The sequence below is a fragment of the Dermacentor variabilis genome, chromosome 1 (genome assembly GCF_050947875.1).
Source record: "Dermacentor variabilis isolate Ectoservices chromosome 1, ASM5094787v1, whole genome shotgun sequence".
In the NCBI taxonomy this organism is placed as follows: Eukaryota; Metazoa; Arthropoda; class Arachnida; order Ixodida; family Ixodidae; genus Dermacentor; species Dermacentor variabilis.
The window spans coordinates 287,929,782-287,953,621 of record NC_134568.1 but is presented as its reverse complement, the minus strand read 5'-3'; the positions used below and the strand labels follow the sequence as shown (position 1 = coordinate 287,953,621).

Genomic DNA, 23,840 nt, shown 5'->3' with positions numbered 1-23,840 from the left:
ACAATTCAATATCGAATACTCACAATTTATAAAGAAAACAACAGGGAAATGAAGAGATTTGTGGAGTCTGCTCGACAACAAAAGGCTAATTTGCATTATGATGCGTGATACCACACCATCAGATCTGGTGCGCGATGACAATAAAAAAAATGCAATTTAGTAGAATGCAGTGCTCGTTGAAAGAGCTGAAGGCAATGCCACAGCACTACGCAGCGCTTTTAAGGTATCCACACACGTTGAGATGGGTCAGATAATGCATTGCTTCGTCTAAATCTAGACAGCGATCCATAGGCTGCCGAAGATGAGTTATATGCTTACGCGACGGCTGTCAACTATTGTACGTGAGAGACCCTTTCCGCGTGTTTGCTCGGGAACGCGATCGCCTGTGCAACAACTGCGGTCCTGCTAAACCAGAATCATTCAGATGAGTCTCCATTTGCATCAGTCTTCCTTCCGTGTAGACTGCAATAGCTATTGTTGCCCCTTAGAGTATTCAAAATGTAAGGTGTAGTCTTGCGGATGCAGCGTATATTCGGGCGTTGACATGCACGCAACGTGAACAGCGGCCGCGCGGGTCCGTCCTGGATCATTTCTTTTTTTCTTTGTGTACACTCGTTCGAAGCACGATGAGCGCCGCTTGGATAAGCTTTTCGCGTGGCCGCCATCGTCGCAATTTTAGCGATGTTTTTTTTTTTTTTTTTGGAAATGACAGATCGAAAAGCAGCCGAGGCACCTTCATACGAATAGGTGAATACGATTTTCCCTACAATGTGCAGTTGACTGATTCATTGGGCAGATGCAGAGAAATTTTCATGTACGTATCAAAGACAGAGTTAATTAGCGAGAACGCGTGCGTCTGCGTGGGGCGGGCTTAACTTCCACGCCTTGACAGTAGCATAATCAAGTCAATAACGTTAGGTTTGATTCAAGTAATTGCTACATGACTGGTGGTAGAGCGAAGTGTGGCATCTGATCTGTGGGTGTCCGAGAGAGCGCGCGTTCGCGTTGTATTACACAAATTACTACTGCAAACTTCTAGTCTCTAGGAAAGAAAGAACATATTTAACAGGGATAAGCGGGCTAGTTGGTGGTCGTTATTGGAATGCATCATGTAACCGCACAAAAACAAGGGACAAAGAAGGAACACACAAGACAGGCGCGGATCCGCGCCTGTCGTGTGTGTTCCTTCTTTGTCCCTTGTTTTTGTGCGGTTACATGATGCATTCCAAGAAAGAAAGAAGCAAGCAATTGGCATCTTGCTCAGTTTCTGGCTTCTTCTTTTTGCTTTCTTTTTAGAATAAAAGCAGAGGGCATTGATGTTTCTCAACAATAAACGCGGACAGTTTGTGCTAAATACCGCGGCGTTCTATTGTACGAAATCGCATGGGGCGCAGAGTGTTGCGCTGACTAAGCGCGGACAAAAAAAAAAAAAAAAGGTCACACAAATTGCGCCCCGGCAAAGATTTGAAAAATCGAAGAGCGTTGTAATCTGCTTGGAGGCGACAAACGTACGATGAACCATGGCACGTAACAGCAGCACATTTCCCGTGTCGTTAAGCGCTGCTCTTGCCGCGCATTCAGGTGGGGACAGTATTAAATACAAACGACCGCAGTTTTGTGGTTACAAGAAGCCGTATACTGCTAAACTCGTTGGTTTTCCTATTTTCCCTTTTCGAGAACACCGTCATTCTTGCTCTCCGCGTATCTTGGCGTGTGCGTTTTACGGTTAATTTATCTACAGCGATGGTAGCAAGGGGATCTTTAACGGCCGAATTTGGAGCTTAACAGAAACGGTGAATGCGCGGAGCCCCTGCAACCAAGCTTCTGCAGTGGGACAGGACTGGCATGGCCGATTTCAGAAGTACACGCGTCTCTGCGTAGGGATGTATCCCCATTCTCGTGAGTCGTAACAATCTACTGGTGGGGCGCGCCGACTGAAGAAGTAAATCTCTACTAAGCACTTGCACAGGGTGTCCCAACTATCATGCACCAAGATTTAAAAATATGCAAATGCCGCGTAGCTGGAAAGAACTAAGGTAATGTTGCTTTCCGTCGATTGGAGATACTCGGATCATCTTTTTTTTCTTTTTTGCATTCCGCCTAATTGATAATGAGTTAATTAATTAATCAACTTTTCTAATATTGTAGCTAGACGAAAAGTGTCAGTGAGAAAATTGTAGAGCAACACGAAAAACTCCCGATACAGCTTTTTGTTGCTCAATAAGTGCCACATGAAAGTGTTGTTCCGAGCGTGAAACAAGCCCGCGCGAATGCACGCAAAGTGCCTCGAGCGGCCAGTCGCGCGGCAATCTTGCGTGTAAAAACAGCGACACGTATGACAGTATTAGAACAAAATTGTTACGTTATGCCGGGCCAGATCGAATCTCCGAAGTCTTCTAACGCCTTAACTCAAGCCTGCGAGAAGCTTAACTCAAGCCTGCGAGAAGCTTTCGACTGCAAACCGGCGGGCATACAAATTACCCGATCCGACGAAACGTTTGGAATCTGTTTGAAAGGTATGGTAGACTTGTTGGATTCGTTGTTGGTACAACTAGCCGTACGCCGTGCGGGTGGTTTTTACACGCATGTATTTCGTGCTTTACGTTGAAAACACCAACGGTGCGCCAATATCTCTACTCATACCGGAGACGATGATGGCAGTAAGATACGACCGTTCATGACACCATGTCTTGCTTGCACCTGCTGCTCTGAGCTGGAAGAGAAGTCAACATTTTTTTTTCCACTTCTGTTTTTCTGGCCTGCATTTCTTTGCGAGAAAACGACTTCGAAGCGAGGAGACGGATCCCCTCCTGACACTCGGCCAATTAGAAACCAATAAAAACGTACACGCTCTTATTGGCGCTCCTGGGCGCGTAAAAAGTAATAATGTATGCACCGAGGAAATCAATAACCATGAACGCAAGGTAGTGGTAATCAGCCCCGTGGTCAGCGACTTGAGTCAGCTGCGACCTGGCATTGTTTCTCGGCATTGTTTCTGAGCAAAATACGTTTCTTCCACCCAACGCGCGTGTGGTATGGGTAAAGGCAAGCTTTACGGGGTGAGGCCCAGTTCCGCACCATAAAGGCCACTATGTCATTCCTCCGAAAGTGGGCTATATTTCAACCCTCCTCCCCAATCGCGGAAAATTATTTCTGTCCATATTCGGGTTCATTCTTCGCACCTCCAAATTGCGCGCGGTGCCGTTTCTACGGCATTTCATTTTCTGAAGATCCTTTAGGCAAGTGTTACGCGCTTTTTGTTCACCGCGCTAGCCGCCGCAAAATTCGACTGGGATAACCGCGGCTCTCCTGCGATAAAGCAAACCTCTACTTCTTTTCTTCCCCCCCCTCTCTCTCTCTCTCATGTGCGCGTGGGGTGGGGGGCACTTTAGCTGGAGCGACACAGAAGAGGAATTCAGCGGCTTTGCTTTTCTGCTCCGCGCCCTTCCCTTGGGAAAAGTGGAACTGGCCTTCCTTTCTTTCTCAAGGGGACCTCACTCCTCCAGTCTCGGTCGCTGCTGCTCTTGCGGCCCCTCCAAGCACCGTTCGAACAGAGCCCATCGAGAGACCGCTTTGTGCGGCGGGCGGTAATTGGAAAGGCCACCGGGCGATCCCTATTCAGAGCGTCGCCCACTGCCTGGCCTGTCAGACGCAGTGCACCAGAGATCTCCCTGATAGCACCCCGTCTGCACAGATTGACCACCGGTCATTCTTGATGGGCGTCGGGATTCACGTGATCCCGTGTGGCTCGCGCAGCCTCGACGATTGTCACTGCCCAGTGAACGTGGAAACACAGCTACATTATGTATACATTCGTACTTGAGGAGGAGACAAACGGTACGATTCGGCATCCGATCAGGGACTAGTCGCAGCCGCCATTTTTCAGACGCACAGCACGTCGTGTCGGACTCTGGTTCGGCGTCCGATACGACGTTGTCACCGAGCGCGTCTTACGCTAGAGCCGTTTATGCAAGAACGGGCGCCGGCCAATCGTGATAACGAACGTTTTATTAGCGAAGGCGGCCGGCCAGTGACAAACAGCACCTACGAGAGAAAGGTCTTCTGAATCAGGCGCCTGGTTTTCAAGCGAGTGTATACGCACACTCATTCCGGCAAATAATCGGTTCCCCCATTTTGAAATCACGCCTGATCAATTGTATCCTGTTGAACATGTGACTGCGTCATAACCTAAGGCAGAGTAAAGTCGCAACTGTCGTGACGTCTATAAAGGATGGCACCAGCTCCCGTTTTGACAAATGAGAGCCAGCGGTCTGGCATATCTGAAGAAAGCAAGTACGTGCACGAGTCTGGAAGCGCAGATGGCACGCGTCTGCGATTGCAGAACCGAGGGAAAGAAAAGAACAGAAAACATACACCGGGACACGATCTTGCAATAATGACGAAATTGGCACTTACGCAAGCACCATGTAACGCAGGGAGGCGATAGTGAGCGCTCGGCAACAGCGATCGATGTTGCAAGTGTGCCTAAATACTGAAGGCAAAGAGGAAGATAGAGGGAAGGAAAGGCGTGCTGGGGGGCGAAAGAAGAACGCGTGGCTGCCTGTTCTTGAAATGACGCTATTCCTTTGGCCACACTGCTTGCCCCCTAACGCGCTGTCCACGTTGTGTGGGTCGCTTTTGCCGATCGTTAGCGGCTTCTTCGGTTGATCAAACGTCTTTCGGCGTAACCCACAGCGTCACCTATGAAACTCAGCTTCTTGTGTGACTTTTACATGTCGCGAGGCCTCAGCAGACGATTCCAATCATGCCTACACCGCATCAGGCTCAACGTCGCTTAAAAGAGCTCCTTCAACTGCAAGATGCAACTGACGGATTCCCCAATGCGCTCTGAATGCAACGCCCCTGATGGCCTGCAACATGTTCTGGGCGACTGTTGCCGCTATGCGTCAGAGAGACAGTCTTTGAAGGCGACACTACACCTTCAACGGGTCTCGAGGTTGGAGCTGCGGGACATTCTCAACCCATGGCGAAGCACCACCCGTGCTTTATGCGGCACTAAAGCGCTGCTGGCGTTCTTACGGGCCATGAGTTATATATATATATATATATATATATATATATATATATATATATATATATATATATATATATATATATATATATATATATATATATATATATATATATATATATATATATATATGTGTGTGTGTGTGTGTGTGTGTGTGTGTGTGTGTGTGTGTGTGTGTGTGTGTGTGTGTGTGTGTGTGTTGTTAAGTGTTTATCACAGTATATCTCATAATCATCACCCAGCATCTGGAGTAGCATGTAAGGCGAAACGCCAGGCTAACATCTCCCCCATCTCGCTAAATTTTTTCTGTCTCCGCTTTCTGTACTTATATTCGCAAAAAAGATGCAGACTGGCACGTGCACCAGAAATCTTCAGTATGGAACATACATACATACATACATACATACATACATACATACATACATACATACATACATACATACATACATACATACATACATACATACATACATACATACATACATACATACATACATACATACATACATACATACATACATACATACATACATAAGAATAAGGGAGCGGGTATCAGACTTTCGTGTCAACAAAACACTTTCGTTTAGCTTTTCTACACTCTCTCCATTCGCGTGACATGTACTCGACCCATGGCCTAACGCTGCCAGTGCATATCTCGCAACGAACACACTTTGACCTCCCTTGAAGGCACTGCATGGTCTCTAAGAGATACCTAAGTTTGTTGAGTGCCATGGTGTGTTTTGTATGTGTTGTGTATCAGTGACGTTGTCATATCGTTTCTCATCAGACCGATCTGGACTATAGAATGCTAGGCGTGCCGCCAGTCAAGCCTCTCCAGTATTCACTAAAGAGCCCCCTCTCTCTTTCTTCTCGTCATGATGGACACATGATTCGCAAACACTGTCGGCCAATCGCAAATAGCACTTACGAACGACAACCATTCTGAATGCGATCCCGGCCACGGCGGCCGCACTTCGATGGGTACGAAATGCGAAAACACCCGTGCACTTGGATTTAGATGCACGTTAAAGAACCCCAGATGGTCGAAATTTCCGGAGTCCTCCACTACGGCGTGCCGCATAATCAGAAAGTGGTTTTGGCACGTAAAACCCCATAATTTAATTTTTAAATTAAATTCTGAATGCGGGCCCTGGTGGTTGATTCTAGCTGCAGCCACGCTTCACGCCATTGTATATTTTACTGCCCTGGCTTCTACAGTACCAACAAGGGAAGAATACTCGAGAATGTCGTGCAACGACCAAGCAAATGATTGAGCGCTGCGGATCGTCTGCGCACTGTCCTTCATCTGTCGGGGTTGAAACGGTGGTCCTTCTGTTTGCCCACAGGCACAAAATACGCGTAACCTTTGAGGCAAGCTGGTAGCCGTTCTGAACTCGCCTGGCTAACCTTTATTGACCAGGCCGCCAGCCCCAGGGGCAGAAAACAACCATAATAGACATGCTCGCCTTCTCGCGAGCCTCGAACCAGAATCACGCGGCCAACGTCCTTCGGTTAAAGCGAGCTGCACGTTTTCTTCTCTCTTTTACAGTGGCCACCTACCTAAAAGTGCTCCTTGCATCATGCAGCGCGGAATAGAGGCTACCCACTTGGCCGTCGGCCCGCCACAATGATTGCCGGTTCTTGAACCATTCCTTCTCGAGACACTCGAGCCGTCAGGCGCGGACTGTAGTCGCATGCGTCTGACGTTCGCGCCGTGAGTTGCGCACGGAGCCTCGCGACGGGGCCGGGCACCAAAGGTCGGGACGCGTACTGTCCGCCAAAAGTGTCACACAGATTCGCGGTAACGGGAGTCGCTTCCATTCCGAGTATTGCGGCGTGCGAACTATTGGACGCCCAGCGTTATTCATGCAACTTTCCTTCCAATACCTGCGTTTGCGTCGTTCAGAATAGAGGGCAGATTATTCAACTCTTTGGGCAATCCACTTGATGAGTTAACGTTTTGCGCACTTCCGCCCCTTCGTCAATGCGTTTCCGCTGTTCGTCATTCGAGATTAGGTTTTCGTAGTTTGGGAATTCGATTCATTGGTAGATGTGGATTATTAAAACAGGAGCAGTGATACTCGGATTCGTTTCGTAATACTACCGGCTGTGTGGCCAGTTGGAGCTGCATGATTCCGGGTCCCTATTCACAAAGAGCTCTTACGCTACAGAATAGTTCGCAAGAGCGAATACCAGCCAATCTTGGTGCTGGACATGTTATCAGCGAAGGGGACTTGCCTACGACAAATAGCACTTAAGAACAAAAAGTTTTGCGGATTCAGCCCCCGTTTCTTCTGTAATGTTACGATGCGCTTATTTACCCAATAACAAAGCTCGCTTGTTGATCGCAATGCGTATCTTTATTTCATTGAGCACGTCGTCCCATACGGCTAGTTGCTTCATTATCGCAGTTTCGTCAACGCTAAAATTCTGAGGTCAACCAAAGTTGCGTTAACAGGTTATGTCAGCTGTACACGGGGAGGTTAAAGAAAGAAAAGGAAGAAAAAAATAAAAAAACATTAGGAACAATTCTCTACGACCTTCACTTACCCGAGTAATCATGTCTTTTGAGCGACGGAGATGATGCTGACCTTCATCTTCTCTTGCTCCTTTGTCGACTTCGTTGTGTATGTTAAGCATGCAGTTAAACCTGGTTAAACCTTAGATATCCGTTAGAAAATAGACCGAAGGAAGAGAACTGAAAGCTAGCTACGTGAACGTATGGAAGATGCCTTCTCCGGTATTTCAATACACGATCATGTATTGTCAGCATAAATTAAAATGAGCGCAAGTAAAAAAAAACAAAAACGACTACGATAGGTTCGTTTGTTTCCAGGCTCACCTGAACCTGTAGAGGTAGTATAACGCACGCTCTAGAACGTACACTCTTGGCTACACCGTACTTAGAAACGGGCTACACAGTGGTTCCACGTCGCACTCCCTTGTACGTATATTAGGTGTCATGATATTTTCTTTTCATTAAAGGAACCACGGCGCTGCGGCTCTTGGCGCAGGGTATAGCAAAATGCCTATTCTCGGTTTAAATCGTGTGAATCCAGTACCTATATGCTCCAATAATTTTGTAATTCGTGGCATAACTGATAAAGGAATTCTGATTAATTGAACTCTTTACTCGCAGTGCAAATGGTACCTGAATAATGAGCGTACATTGCATGCAGCGCTACAACCTATGATTCAAGCGAACTTGATTGAACGTCTGTAAAAAGAGAAGTTCCAGGAAAGTGCCGACACCTTTCAAGTTCTTATTTTTTTGCGTTTTAAATATTATATAAAATATTTTGTTAATTTTAAGCTCATCTTAATGTAATAATTTAGGGTGTCATTTATACTCCAAGAGGCATTGCAGTGTTAACATGTTTTAGAACATAGAATGCTCGATGGACTGTTTCCTGGGCTGATATAGCCATCCTATACCTACATCTGCAGATTGAAAGTGTGTTCACCGATTCCGAGTGGTCGGGCGAGAATTCTCGGCTAACGCCCTTTTCACCTTGCGCGCTAAATAATGCAAGGAATCATATCCGTTCAGTTCACAGTGCAACAGTTACTGTGGTCTCATGTTTCATGATATGACGTTAACATGGTTGCTCTTACCGCCGCGAGGGCTACATTATTCTGCCGCGCACCGAATACGTGACCGAGCATCTCGGTCACGAAGGCAGCATTCACGTGGCATCGAATTGCAATTCTGCTAGCACATTCAGGTGCAGGTAAAGAAAACGCATGTGATGGACAACAATCTTGTCCTCGCAGCTCGAGAAAGCTTGCTCGACGATTAGATCTGCGACGTTGACCAGGAATCTTTCCCACACTTGCTACAACCGAGTGCACTGTTCCGTCGCTATACTCCTAGTCGCCCCTATAGTATAAAGTTATTCCGTCCTCTGTGACATCAGAGTCAGTGAACTCTGGGTCCCAGCAACTTACAGAGGCCTTTCCGCTGTTTATTACAAGGTGATAAACGTCAGAATGCCTCCTGTAAAGACTGACAGATGTTCGAAAACTCGACGGATGCGTATTGCCAACAGATTTAACGTCGGTAACGACAAAGCACTGACAATAATACCACAAATTTGAAAGGTTAGTACTTACCATTATTCGAATGAATTGCATTCCCCATCTTTAATCTCCCCCTTCCCTCTCCCATGTGTAGGGTAGCAAACCGGTTAAGCTAAACTGGTTAACCTCCCTACCTTTCCTTCTCCACTTTTTCCTCCTCCTCCTTGTGGGATACTGCGAGCGCCCTATTATCCGATAGCACCCTTGCTGCAAACACTCAGGTACCCTTTCTGAGGGAGGCTCGACACATGGGTTCCTACCTTTCTTAGTTGAACTGGCAGTTGCGAACAGGAAGTTTTTATCATACAGATGGTGATCAGCGTTGCGCTCACCACGCTTGGTCTTTTGTTATGACTCACCTATCAACTTCGCAGATTGCGCGTATAGCTAAATAGCTTAATTTTTCAACTGCGTACCATAACCACTAAAGTGTGAAAGCTCCAAGTCGAGAGTAGTATTAGTTTAGTAAATCAGTCTTGCAAGATGCAACGGCCACAAGAAATATTCTAACTCAGGGCACTGTTTGACTAATAACAAGGCAGAGAATGCAGCTAACACGTGGGACTCAAGGTACTTCTTCATGCGTACATATGTGGGCCACTTAATTTTCTTGCAGTAATTAAATTCCTAGCACTCACGCAGCTGTCTGTGCACAAGCTCTCCAAGGAATACACAACTACAATGTACTGGAGCGAAAACTTTCGAGAGCAACATCCCACGTGGTGTGGCAGTCGCTATGCTTATTAGCCAACAGGGAAGATAAGGCGGAACAGCCGACGCGGGTCACGGTGCGAGGCGCACGGTGACGGGCGTCAGCTCTCCAGCAACCAAAAAACAACAATCTTAGTTGGAGCAGCAGGGGTTACGGTGGGCCGAGGTCAGGGGCCCACTGTTACCCAGAGCTTTACTACGCATTTTCACTAGGCTCCAAAACTGACGAAGAAGAGACACTGCAACAGCGTCAGGCTGTACCGTTCCTTTTTTTATTCTTGAAGAAATGGCTTGAAAGGAGCCTTTGTACAGAATGATGAAACGGGAGAGTAGCGACAACACTCTAAAGACAGCATCACCGGACATGCACACACACATGCACGCGCACATACATACGTTCGATAATTTACAACACCTTGCTAAAGACGAGCTCCATAAATAATGAAAGCACACCAAGACAGACACACAACAGGGAACAAATGATTGCACATAATACTGGCTCCCGCAACAGCAGCAGCGCCATCGTGGATGATGTCCACCATAACTTATATTACCCTTCTGTACAGTCCTCGCGTGATAAGTTATGCGTCCGTGCGCCCTATGTACACTGGTGGGGGGATGGGGCCTACGTCTCTGTCTTGAGCGGCGGCGTGGGGGGCTTCTTGGATAGGTTGAGCGGCTGCGGCCCGTCCTGGGTCGGGACTAGCGGCGGGCTGGGCTGCGGGCTGTAGGGGCAACGTGGTGGCGAGCCCCAGCCCTGGAAGAAGCCCTGCGGACCCTCGTTGCGCATAATGATGTTATGAATGAGGTCGGTGCGCTTTAGCTGCTGCTCGTTGAGGAAGCGCGGGGCTTGCTGCAGCCGGCCCACGAGCGTGCTGTGACTCGAGGCCAGGTCTGCCGAGCTCGAGGCGGCCTCCTTGCGCACAGCACGGAGCTTCTTGTGGTGCCGGTACGCCTCCTCCATGAGCTGGTGCGGGCTGACGAGCGGCGGCGCCTGCAACGCACGCTTCAGCACCGGCATGTCCTCGTCGGCACGGTCCGGCTCGTCGGCCGCCTTGTCGTCCAGCGAACGCGGGCTCGAGCACACAGACGCGCTGGGCGTGCAGCAGCCGGGCTCCTTGCCGCTGTCGATGCCAGAGTCCGTGGGCGAGTCGAGCCGGCGCACCTTGGCGAACGGCTTGGCTGGGCTGTCCGGCGAGTAGTCGGTGCTGCTTGAGAACGAGCCCGAGCGCACGGGACTCTTGGCACCATCTAGCGAGTTGGTCGACGAGGCCACTGAGTGTGGGCTGGCCGGGCTCCAGTCTTCGGACGTGCCCCACTGCTCCAGGTACGGGGGCGTCGCCGGCTCCATCTTGTAGGCCAGCAGTTTCTCCGAGTGCAGCGTGTTGAGCGTGCGCAGGTCGGGCACCTTCTTGAGCAGTTCGGCGCAAAGCTGCGGTCGGTCGGGGTGGCCCGCGGCAACGGCCTTTTGCAGCACCTCGCTCAGGCGCCGCTGCATTTTTTGCACCAGGTCAACGTTTCGGAGTCCGGGCCGGTCTGTACAATGACAAGAGGGGACACCGTCATTTGAGGTCGCTCATAACAGCGCGCTGACACAGTCGGGCTCTGAGCGTGCGACAGTACTCACCGGGTGCAATGACCACGACGGAGCAGAAAAGCCCCAGCTCGGCGTCCGACAGGCCCAGGGAGTTGAGCCGGTCAGCGAAGTCGAACATGGAGTCAAGCAGGAACCGGGCGTTGCTGGCCGAATGCAGCGACTCGCGAAGGAGCACCTGGCCGTTGAGACACACCATGGAGCTGCTACGGTTGTCAAACATGCAGGCCAACCGCACCAGGAGTACTTCGAACACGCCAGCCTTGAGCAGCGTCACTTGGTCATCTTGTGCCAGGAGACTGAAGCCAGGAATACGCTTCGCGAACTCCACCACACCGCGGATTGCAGGGGAGAAGCGTTCGGAGAAGTCCTCCATTAGCCGCGGGGCTCCATTGCCTTCGGCTGGTTGCGTAGTAGGGTTCAGCGGACATGCCTGCAGGAGAACGGCGAACAGAAATTTAATCTCCGATGCCAGTGTTACTGTCGAGTTGTGCATACACCCAAGATTATAATATATACAGGTGGCTCGCCCTTGATGAGAGTGCGTGCCACCTGTCGCCATTGCGATTCACTTGATCCATCACAACAGCCAATGCGGAGATGGTCAGGCACAAGCTTTCGGGCCTAAATTCCAATCGAGGCGTACCATGAGCTTGCAGCATGCCCACACTGACCAGACCTCTGTGTGAGCTAGCTAGCGCGTTCGTGGTACACTCACGAATGACCAGAAACAGCGAATGTACTTACCAGCTGTGGAGGGCACAAGGTGTAGACGGGGTGGGATCGGGCGCGCTCCAGAAGGGGTGCAACCTTGTCGCTGGTGAAATCGCAGGTCTCCTCGTGTGCGCGCACCACAGTTTCAAATAGCCGCATTTCATCTTCTAACTCCACAGCCAACGCCTTTTCTTGCGAGCTGGCGTTCACCTTCTGCATAGCAGCGAGGATCTTCGCCTTCTCACGCTTCGGCACTCGTCCAAACCTCACGGCTGCGGGCGAAAGGAAAGAAAAAGGACTACAATTAGACTCGCAACTGCATCACATTTTCTTCCGCTAACGAACTCTGCGAACCATCGAGACAAGATAGGTGCACGTCGGCGCGGCCCGCACGTTAATCACACATTACACAATACGCTCATCACGCCGACGTTGCCCGATCGAATGCAAAACCGAAGCGACCACGTACCTCGCATGGCCATCCTATCGCAACGCGCGAGAAACGTGCAGCACCGGCACTGTCCCGGCGGCGACTCCGGCGAACGCGCGCGCTCCGACACTTCCGAGGGCACGCGCACGCGGAGCACGCCGAACAGCGTCCGCACTGCTCTCCGGCGGCGAACGCGAGACTCGAACGAGCGCGACACCGCGCGGCGCAGTCTCCCCGCTCCCCTACGCTTTTCCGATCAACAGATGGAACAGTTCCATAGACACACGCTTACGTTTTCCGTCGACATAGTACAGGTAACCCGTGTTCCCCGGCCTAGGATCCGGAGCCATCATCATGGTCGCACCAGGCCCGCGGTCCGAGCTCTTGTGCCTACTGCGTATCGGCGCTACCCATCGATGCTGCCGCCACAAGGAAGAGCGCCAAGCGCCGGTGAAATAACGTCACTCCTTTTCCGCTTTCCCTCTCTAGCTCCTGCCCTTGAACTTGTTTAATAACGCCCGCGCGGCGACCTACTTCTGAGTCGACCTTGACGGTGCGCCATCTACCGCAGGAAACAGTCAGCTTCCGACGTAGCCGACCGCTCCGCCATCTATCGGGGTAGAAGGCAAATACTCTTGTCGATACCCGACGCCCGCGAAGTTTGCGCTATGTCGGTGGTCTGCCAGGTTCTGACGCGGCGGATGAAAACGACTGCTGCCTTACAACACGCTATAGCTGGCGCAGTAACAATTGCACCGGTTTCATACGGAGAACATAAGACACGACGCCAACTACAAACACATAGTTTGCCGTTGTCTCGTGTAAACAATCGAAATGGACTTACCATCACGAGACATGCCGACTGCGATGCATTTCTTGAGCCTGCAGTACTGGCACCGGTTCCTGTTGATACGTAGGATTGAGCATTGTTGATTTTTGGTGCAGGGTCGGTACTGAATTTTCTGCTGGATGCTCCTCCGGAAAAAGCCCTGCAAATAAAAACAAAGAACGCTCTTTTGTTTAGCTTTCGAAAGGGTGCGAAAGCTGGACTAGAAGCTTGCAAACGGCATACCCCCGAAACAAATTATAGTTTACGGAGAGCAGTGTACTAAGTGGCATTGGAGCCGTGACAATAGCACTACGAAAGCGACACAAAAGGTCCGGCGTAGCGGTGCTCGCAGAGGCCAAGTGCGGCACCGCTTTCCGGGGCATGTGGCAAGCACCAAAACAAGGGCCGCGCACAGGAAGTGACCGGACGAGCAAAGCTTTCCGCGTCCCAATAGCTCAGTTTTGTTTTTCCGACGCTCCTAGGAGAGGAGGGTTGTTTTGACCGTGACCCCGGCGTCGAAAAAAAATGGCGCGGTTCGCTGACCTGAAGGGCGTTCAACCCGGCCTGACGAAGAGAGGGCCAATAACTTTCTATCTCCGCTGACGGCAGCCAATAGGAGCGCGCGGCGGCCAGCCAATGGCCGCACTGGAATATGTGATTTTGGGTCTCGCGAGAGCATTCACCTCCTAGAGTTGAATGAACGCGTCAAGGACACACCTGCTCGTCGCTATGGGAACGGCCAGGGTGACGGGCCGCTCTTTTGGGGAACTGGAGCAGAGGACAAATTCTGGGGGAGCGCGAAACTGGTTCACAAAAGGGACACAGAAGGCTTCGAGGCGAACAAAGCTGTTTCGAGCGCTTTGTTCGCTTCCTCGCCCATGGGTGCGCCCGGATGAGAGGAACCTCTTATGAAACTTATGGGTCAGGCCGGGTAGTGCACGGAAAGTGAAATACTGGGATGACGTCACTTGAACACAAGCTTGTTCCAGTAGGAGGTACATGCGAGTGTTTAGTGAACAAAACGTCATCTCACAAAAACTCTTTTTAAATTTGTGTTCAATACTGTCAGGCCTGACAGTATACTGTCATACTGCCTGACAGTATTGAACACACCAAGCATTGGCAAGCTTTTACCTGTTTTAACATAAACATTTCGCAATACGACACTTAACACATGGGCAAGTGCGAGCAAGTGTGCGAAGCAGTTGTTTGCACATTCAGCTGTGGTCATTGCAGCGACACAAACAACTGCTTTGCTGTAAGACATTTTTATGGCTGGCGTCTTTCTGCAAGTACTTGAAAAAGGCGCCTTCCGTTGTAAGATTCACAACACTGTGGCTACATTTGCGAGAAAACGCTCACCTTGCATCCTTCGCAGGAGTGAACGCCATAGTGGAAGCCACTGGCCTTGTCCCCACATACTCGGCACAACACGGTGGTCCCGTCGAATTCTGAACAAGGAAGAAAGAAAAAAAGACGGACAGGGGTTCAGAGCGGGGCTTTCTCAGCGATGTTTTGTGGACGCTCCCCAGCCGCCTGCTCCCCATTCCCCACGCCGGCGTTGCTAAGAGCAACCAAGATGGCGCTCACGCGGCGCTAGCTCACTCGGTCAACGAACTCGCGGGGCGCGCGCTTTCTCCCTCTCCCGAGCCTGCACACTGGGTCAGTGAACTCCTCCGATAAACATTTTTTCGTCTCGTCGCCATGGAAACCCGCGGGTATTCGGGTCAACGACTCTCGGGGAACAAAAGTCCCTAGGAGCACGCCGCTCGGAGCCGCACGACGAAGCCGGGGCTTCGCCGGCGACTTCGGGCGGCACGGAGGCGAGCCGTCGCCGGAGTCCCTCTGCCAGCGGCTGGTCGGGCCGCGGCGGCAGCGTACAACTGCGGCGGCTGCTCGGTTCGCGCGACGACGCAGCAAAACCTTACTGTTTACGGGCAGTACGCAGGGACAGCATCATCACGCCAAGCCACACACAGACGTCGGTGCGTAATCCTGTGCGCCAAAGACGACGACGAGGCCCACGGAACACACACCTATTTTGAGATCAGCGTCCTTTCGCTCGAGCTGCTGCTGCTGGAACGGCAACGTCGCCAGGAGCTGGAGATCCTTCTCGGTGAGAATCATGGCGAGCGAGCGGCGGTCTAGCACATCCGTTCACGAGAGCGCTCCGCCGGAGAACTGCCGCTTCCTTCCGCTCCTCCGAGTGACAGTGAAAGTAGACGGGCGGCAAACCGGTTTCGGCGCGGCCGACGACGCAGCCCGACTTGTCGGCGCGGAGAAAGCAGGCCAAATCGTACAGCTCAAGTTCACCGCTACTAGTTTTGTGCGCGGGGCTCCGCTCCTTCCCTCGCCATGTTGATTGACGTGAGCGCCGGCGAGGGCCAATAGGAGCGCGCGGCGCCGGAAGCTGATTGGCCCGGCGGAACTGCGCCCGCCCCCTTAGGAGTTCGATGACCCAGCCACTACGCCAGTGTGTCGCTAACCTCGCGTTTTATGGATCAATATTTGGTGTCAACGCTCCACGTGAAATACTTTTTTCAAGGGTGCAAACTTCCCGCTGCCACAAAAGCGGCTCGGTCACTGACATGGCAGCCATTGCTGTGGACGGACTTGTCTCCGCCCAGGGGCCTGGGCCCTGGGCTCCCTCGGAGTCGCGTGTGTGTGTGTGTTTTCTTTTTTTCGTCTGTTTGTTTGCGGGGTTGTTATCCTCTCCACTTTCCCTCCCTCTCCCGCCATCGTTTTCTCCGGTTGACGCGGCGCCTCAGGTCAGGCACCCGGAGCGCCGTGTTTTTCCTCGATGCGTGGCTGCATAGCAGAAAGAAGCGTTGCCTTTCCGAGTTGCCCTTTCTTGGTGCGCGGCGCTGCTGAACTCCGTGTGACGCGCCTTAGGCCTAGGGCGCGTTCCACGTCGCACCTGTTTCTCGCGGCGCTTTCGGCGCGTCTCGCGCGACATTTGATTTTTTGCCTTCGGTGCGCGCCGCACTGAACCCTTTATTATTCAGCGCAACAGCGGTCGCTGTTATTACTCGATGCCGTGTTGCATTGAAATGTTTGAATGCTGTTCGGTACATGCTGCCCTTAACATACAAGGAAATGCGTTCGCGATGAGCTTCCAGTTGACGATGAACATAGCTGGCATTTGTATTGCTTTTGACATCGTACTTGGCACATTCTTTTATGCTCATACTATATTGGCACTGCACTTCAACCACGCTTGCTTCTGCTCACAGCGCAAACTATTTACGTGACGTTTCTTTAATATTACTGATATCTAGCAAAAAAAGTATTTCAGATTTTAGCACTTAGGGAAGCGTCGATGCCAAGCTATTGAATCTTGTAACACCAGTAAACGCATATCGCCTGGTATTTTCTTTTGCTCGTTGATGGCTTCAGCCATAAATCTGATTGCGTGCTCATGTGTTCATTCACCGGCGCTTGGCCTAGCTCAACGGGGCCCCTTATCGGTTACTAACGCAGCTTCCCGGCTGATAGCGCAGCGGCTTCGCGACGCTTGCCTTTCTTGGACGCATATTTTCGCCCTCGCGTCGTTTACCACCCGAGAGCCTTCCGCTATTACATTTTGTTTTCTGCAGTACCAGAGCTAGCGCAATCTTCGGTAACCAGCAGGAAAAGGCGCGCGTTGCGCAAGCTTGCGCGGCGTGCCCAACAGACTCAGAGTTACTCGAAAGCGCCGACTTGGAGCCGGTGTCCAGAGGCTGGGGGGTCCGACAAAGGCGCGTTTTTCGAGGAAGGCGGCCGCATTTTTGCGGGTCCTTTTGTATGCCTCCTCCGCACTGGTTTTTGTGGGCGCACCGCCACACCCCTCGGCTTCCCAGAACTCCGGCTATGGCCCAGTTCCCCTCCTTACGGGGCTGACCCGCGAGAGAGCCCGTTCAAGGCCGTAGGTCGATGCACTGCCATCGGCTGACCTTGGACGCCGCTCGCCTGCCTCGCTCGGCTGGAAAGCCTTGAAACTCGGTCAGAGAGCCCTGTGTTGTGTTTTCGTTCGCGCGCGTCCCCAGGTGCGAACGGAATGCGGCCCTGGCTTGCTGGAAAACCCTGGCGCCTTTCGTCGGACAATCCGCCCGCGCATTTCTGCCGCCCTGCCGCCACCAAGGCTCTATACTATAGCGCGCGTCGCGGCACTGATGTTGCCCGATGAATGCCTGCGATTCCTCCAGATCGTCAGCCACTTGTGCAATGATATCGTCTTCAGCGAAGTCGACATCGAGAAACACGAACTCTAAACAAATAGTATAACGCGACCAGCTCTGTTACGTTTGAAGTCGCTGCAAGGGCACTGACGCACTTAAAAAAAAAAATAAAGTTGCCGCTCAAGTAGTGAGAACGCTCCCGATACAGCAAAACTGTAGTTATATTTCTACGCATGCAGCCACGTTCCTTGTGCGTCAACTATCACTGCTAGGAAAAAGGTATATTGTACAAATTCATGCACTCTATAGAGACAAAGAAAGGAATGGGAGAATAAGGCTGTGATTGCCAAGGAAAACCTGAACGATTATTTTTTTGGCAGTATCACATGTACACCTCAAGCATTTTTATGTATTTCTTAAGCACTTGCATAACGATGCAGTCGTTGTCGTCTTGCGCGCCATAATTTTGTAGCGATTCATTTCTTGCCTGCGAGTGAAACAGCGGCAGCCAGTGCGTTTCTGATCTCCGTAGCTCGCTCAATCAACGCGCCCTTCCGCTAAGCGCGTTCTCTCTATGCTACCGAGTCTCGGCAATGAAGGCCATGTTGTGAGGGGTTATCGGGGCCGTTCGCATGACGCCCAACTTTGCCTACACAGCGCAAATAGCCTTCGTCTTCGCACGGGGCCTAGGGGAACGGACCAACTGGGTCCTATCTGGTGCCGCCTGCGATACGGTCCCTGGTCTGTCCCAAAAAGTGTGGGAGCAAGGGCCACGGCGGCAGTGGCTTGAGCGCGTGCCGACGACCTTGCGGAAGCAAGCGCCCGCGCGGTGACCGAGCAGCTCGGTTCGTCGTCCGGAGGAAAGTGAACCCGTCACTAGGACAACGCTCGCGCTTCCGGCCGTTGACCGGCCCCTCTCTCACCGCCCCCCCCCCCCTGCGGGCGCCTTTTGTCAGGGCCCGAAGATAATCGCAGGTCGAGGAACTCGATCCCGCCGGCCGCACGAAGAGAAAGTGCGAGCGCCGCGCTCTGCGCACCCCTCCTCGCCACGGGGCTCCGACCCGGGTCTCTACTAGCGGCCTGGCGCAAGCGAGACCCGCAATTCGCGCAGCTCCGTTACTAAATGGGATATTTCAGATGCATACCGCTGCCAGAGAAAATAGCAGTTGACGCCATCCGTGTTGTGAACTGGTTACCGCAGCGCGTGGGTACTCGTAGCTACAATTATTTGCAGCTTTAGGGTTCCAGCACCCTTGCGGACGACGTTCTTGGGCTGAGCAAATTCGCAGTTCCTAGGGAACCTACTACATGAGCGTGCCTTTGCTGACTCCTTGCTGTGTCCGCCGATACTCGTCTTCCCATACAATTTCTCACTCCGTCGCAATAATCGCAATTTATGACCGCAAGCGCCCAATAATTCTTCTTAGGTGCGGCGAAATAAGCGCTAGAACAGCTGGCCGAGCCAAAAAAAGAAGTGGGGAGAGGAGGGGGGGGTGAACAAGCAAGCGCATATCACATCGTCGCTTGCTTTCAAGTCATCGAAAGCATGCACACAGAGCAAAATGTGTTCGATACCAAGCTGCGATCACTATCTGAAGCCGTGAGCTTTCCTGACGCCCCCCTCCCCATGACCGCGAATTTTTCGTGGATGCAAGATTAACGCTCGGCAAAACGGGGAGTCAACCAGAATATAGGGACAGGAAGTAAGAGGACAAGGACGCGCGGTTCTCGCCCCGCTGTGCGCGGACAGGCTTGGCGGCGCATACCGCATTGTCTGCGAGTGCGCAAAGTGGGTGCGCCCCACTCCTCCCGTCCCTTCTTTGCAGGGTGCGAGCGCCTTCCTGGGCGCCTTGGTCGACAACTCCCTCCGACACTCGGTCCGAGCGCCGCGGCGCTCGGACTTCCTCCGGTGTTGCCCACGCCGACATCTGTGCATACCCAAGCTGCACATGCTTCAGCTGTTTCCAGAGCGTTGCACTGGCTGGAAACGGCAATGAGCACATGCCCGTGTCGGGGAGCTGCAGCACCTTCCTCCAGATCGTCAGTCCTTGTTTGATTGTTCTAAATCGCTCCCACTCCCGCTTTCTCTCTCCCCGCGACGTTGGCCGCAGCGCTATTCTCTCTCCGGGGTTGCTGCCGTTGTTTGGATGCGTCGAGTGGTTCACTGACCTCAACGCGCCCGTCGTCGTCGTGCTATCGGCACTCGAGAAAGATAGGCGCCTGCCCTCCTTATTTAGACCTGAGACCGACAGGCTGCTACGGAGTTACCGACTTTCACTGGAAGGGGTTCCTTTATGGGCACGGCATTGCAAAAATTAGGAGGAAGAATTGGTAAACGAGAACTTGACAGAGGCCGGCGCGGGTGAGAGCCATACGAGGTGCAAATACCGGATCCCCACGTGTTCCATGGTATTGTAATGTAACCGCTGACCGGAGAGAAAGGACAAGTTAGAAACTACGGAGTATTTTTCTTTTTATGTTATTCAGCTATCTCTGGTCTGGCTTGGTCGCGACCACCGACGGCTTTCATTTTTACGGTCCAGACATCGTGGCTTTTTAAACATCGTGGTTCGATGTGCATTCCTAACAGTCCACTAGATTTCTCGTTCAGAGTTGCCAAGCAAGGTGATGCTCTTGACGTTATCAGTTACAGCACAACTGGGTTCTAAACTGAAAACCAACAAGTTAATTGCTGGAAAGCAAGTACATGCACAAAAATTATATTGCGTGCTTGGAACCGAAGCATCCGCTACTATAGTATCTCCGCAATATTCGTTCTTGTATCGCATAAGCACACATCGGTATATTGTGCGCAGAAAGTGATCACCGCATAGCGTTTTTGAGGCAGAAGAGTTGTATTTCAATGGACGCCTAGTCACACCGGCCTTTCTGCGAAACTACAAAGCGGGCGGATGAGCACGGCGAACTGCGCATTGTTCCACCGTTCAATCACGACATAAAAGCTATCTCGAACGAACTTGCCGTGGAAAATTCAACAGCTTTCGAAGTGTCGAAAAGGTCAATCCTCATGTGAGCGCCACGTTTCACTATGTTGTGCGTATGCAAAGTCGTTCTTTATACAGGCGGCGACCAATTCTGAGACAGAACGAGATTATAGCGAAGCCTCCGGTTCAATAAGAAAAGCAGTTATTACGAACGAAAAGCTTTTCGAAACGGAAATGAACATGTTGAACGAGCAGATTGTGAAATAACTCTAGAAGCGCGCCCACGCAGGGAAGAACACGCCGTGACCCCCACCTCCCCCCTCTCCTTATACACGCAAAAGAAGAAAAAAAAAAGGATACTATTTTTTTTTTACCAATCTGCCTTTCACTTAACACCTCTGCAGAAGACAGCTAATCCCCCTCTTAGCCGTTACGAGTCGACGTTGATAGTAGGTAACCGTACCACTTTCGAGCGCAAAGACTTCGTGGGGGCCTTCTCTTGCATAAAGCAGTCATTTGCTACGTCAGAAAGAGAACGAAGCAAACGTTATAGCCCCCTGCCTGGTAAAATCCATGAAATTCGCCAATGTCACACCGAAGCGTTCCGGTTGTGTGCACATATTCTGTTGCCCAGTGGACTTACGCCCATGCCATTCATGAGAGAAAAGAAAAGAAAAAAAGGCTCGGAACAATCGGCACGGTCGACGACTCTGCCGCATCCCTTCGCCCTATCGACCCTATTGACTGAGCAACCAATTGATTAGCCGCGAGCGAGGGGCTAGTGCCGCGTGCCTGTGTTCTCGCCGCTGTCTGCAGTACTTTTGCCGTGCCTGTTGGGGTCCTTGTTTGTTTTTGAACGAGAATAACGGTCGCTATCGCAGAGATCGGCGACACCTGCTTCGCGGGCACTCGAGATGCCGGTTTTGCACGCGGGTGAGAAAACAACGTGCCCAGCTAGGCGCTCTAAAATATTAATAAAAAAAGAAAAGACGAACTGACAACGATCGCGACTGGCACTTCAAGGGCACTCGATGTGCGCTTTTGTACAAAGGGTGCAATGGCCCCCGCTGACCGGTCACGTCGTCATCCCTGTAACCACCAAACGTTGCTGGGGCAGCCTGTGCTGTCGCCGGTATAGTGAAAGGTGCGCTGCCTCGTACGTTTCAGATTATTACAACGCGGAGTAGAGCCGTTGCGAAAGACGCTCAGCTGTGAGCATGATGGAAGTAGCCCGACGAAACTAAACTCAAGAACGAATGGGGACACACACACAGACTGACAAACGAATTTCCACTCTCGCCACGGAACTTCGCGCGTGGCTATATATCCAGAGCGCCCACTGCACGACAACTGAGGTATCCCTCTGAGAACGACGGAATGCATATATCGGCATAACGAAGGAGTTCGCTGTCGATGCATACGAGAAAAAGAAGTACCCGCTTCCGTTGTGACCACAGCGCTATGCAATGTATCCTATTCACAGGGCGCGAATACCGTTCACTGTGCATAGGTATATGTTCACTGTAATCGTGGCCTGCCTTCCAGCCGCGGCAGTGACGGCACACTAAGCCTTAGTTCTATCGTTTATTGTCTCGCCCGAAGTGGCTAGTCGGAACAGTAAAGGAAAAAGAAAAACAAAGCGGCAGCAAGCGATGCCGCCTGCCAAGATAGGCCCCGGAAGCCCTGACCGGACAGCGCGTCTGGCTACACCGCGCCATGCAGGAAGAGAGGCGGCCGGGTTGTGGCCGCTTCCGTCCACGGCTGCTGCTCCAATTAAGCGGCCACGGACTGCGGCGAGGACCGAGAGCGCTCGATCGATAAGCGGCGCCGCGCGGGTCGCTGACCGCGGCCGTGAAAGTTGCGCGCGAGCGGAGAAGAGTGCGAGCCCCGGGTTCCGTTGAACCCGGGGCGGCGCGCGGTCCTTAACCTTGCTCTTGGAAGCCCCCCCCCCCTTCTTCGCGGCGCGGGGGAGGGCAGCGGCGTGTTTTGGCAGCGGGCAATGCTCCCGCACTGGGAGCGCGGTGGGCTCGGCCGGTCGATCGGCCTGTTTGGTCCGCGCGCGGGGGCAACGGTCTCCGGAAGCAGACCGCCGCTGTGAGCGCTTCGCTTCGGGGGCCTCTTCTGGCCTGCTGCTATTGCGCGACAAATGGCCGTCGCTGAATCAGCTCGCGGTGACCCGACTTTCTCCCGAGATCTCCTTAAAGAGCACGCGCACTTGTGTGTCGAAGCTCCGCGACACGACAACAGAGTGTGTCAGCGGCGGCCGCTAGATCAACGTGTCAACATGTGTCACGGCGCGGTGTCGCAAAAGTCCAAAGCGGACGTGTGTCACGCTGCAACAGCTTGGCCGTCCTTGCATCCTTCGAGACACGTACAGCACGAAGTGTCCTGGAAGAGCTCGACGCGCGGCAGCGCAAGCGAGGAACAATTGTCTGCATCTGCGCGCTGCAACCATTGCTTGTTATAATGTCGCACCTTTTCCTCGTACTGCCTTTTCGCGCCTTCGCACAACCAGTGTATCATAAAGTTCCCTTATGATGACTCGCTGTACACTTCGAAGGCCCCCAGAACGGACAGTGTTACGCTAAGGTGGAGCCCGCGTGTTGCGTCACATACGGTATATTATTAGAAGTGTCATCGCTCAGCTAGCTATACTAACAAGTTCTTTCAGTCGAGCATTACTGAAAGCATTACTGTAATAAAGGATTATTCGAGAGAGAGAAATTGGCGTCAGAACAAAGTATTCAGGAACAGCAGTTTCACATGCCACTACCCACGTAAACGTCTCAGCGCTTTCTTTCGTTGGTAGGTCGCCGCCAGCGGCTTTACGTTGAAGCCACTCTTATGATAATTGTGTTTAGTGCAAAATATGATAATTTACGTGCTAGCCTTACTAATAGCTGAGATAAGATGTTAACCGTTCTTTATCAACGAAAAGCTTTTGCGCGACAAAATGTGGAAATACTATGATGTGGGTGCGAGCAAAAACAACACCACTATCGTATATGTGCTTTTTTATCTTTTGTTTATTTTTGACTTCACAGTGCATTACATTCGCAACTCATTCGGAAGCAGAAAGAAAATGTACACTTTACCATACAGCGTTACCACTTCATCACTATTCGTGCCTGCCAGCTCCCACACCCACAAGTGCAGAGACAGGTAGAGTAAAACTAGCAGCCTTCTACATGGCAGATCTCTGGTCAGACACTAGACCATTGTCCCTCGACACGATTTTCACATGCCGCCGACAGAAGACATCGCAGGTGAAGGCGACGAAGGGACTACTTCGGTTTTTGAAAGAGACGGGATTGGACAAGCGGCTGTGACAGTGATATCACGTACCAT

At 51.7% G+C, this 23,840-nt stretch overlaps 1 protein-coding gene across 3 annotated transcripts; it reads right to left on the bottom strand.

Annotated features, from left to right (window-relative positions):
• Positions 1-10,073: 10,073 nt before the first annotated feature.
• Positions 10,074-15,697, bottom strand: Eip75B (Ecdysone-induced protein 75B). 3 transcript variants are annotated; one of them, XM_075677680.1, is made up of 6 exons: positions 15,427-15,697; positions 14,753-14,841; positions 13,406-13,550; positions 12,165-12,403; positions 11,451-11,850; positions 10,074-11,359 (listed from the first exon to the last, which is right to left on the bottom strand). In XM_075677680.1, exons 1-6 carry the CDS (start codon positions 15,515-15,517, stop codon positions 10,449-10,451), a joined length of 1,875 nt encoding a protein of 624 aa, XP_075533795.1. In that variant the 5' UTR covers positions 15,518-15,697; the 3' UTR covers positions 10,074-10,448. The 3 variants fall into 3 exon arrangements, with proteins under 3 accessions (XP_075533795.1, XP_075533801.1, XP_075533805.1); XM_075677686.1 differs by lacking the exons at positions 13,406-13,550; positions 14,753-14,841; positions 15,427-15,697 and adding an exon at positions 12,854-13,049; XM_075677690.1 differs by lacking the exons at positions 13,406-13,550; positions 14,753-14,841; positions 15,427-15,697 and adding an exon at positions 12,601-12,755.
• Positions 15,698-23,840: the final 8,143 nt, after the last annotated feature.

Coding starts and splice junctions, on each gene's coding strand:
- Eip75B (XM_075677680.1), bottom strand. CDS start 15,517: ATGATTCTCACCGAGAAGGATCTCCAGCTCCTGGCGACGTTGCCGTTC. Junction 13,551..14,752: donor ACTCCTGCGAAGGATGCAAG/GTGAGCGTTTTC, acceptor TTTTATTTGCAG/GGCTTTTTCCGGAGGAGCAT. Junction 11,851..12,164: donor CCTTGTGCCCTCCACAGCTG/GTAAGTACATTC, acceptor GTTCTCCTGCAG/GCATGTCCGCTGAACCCTAC.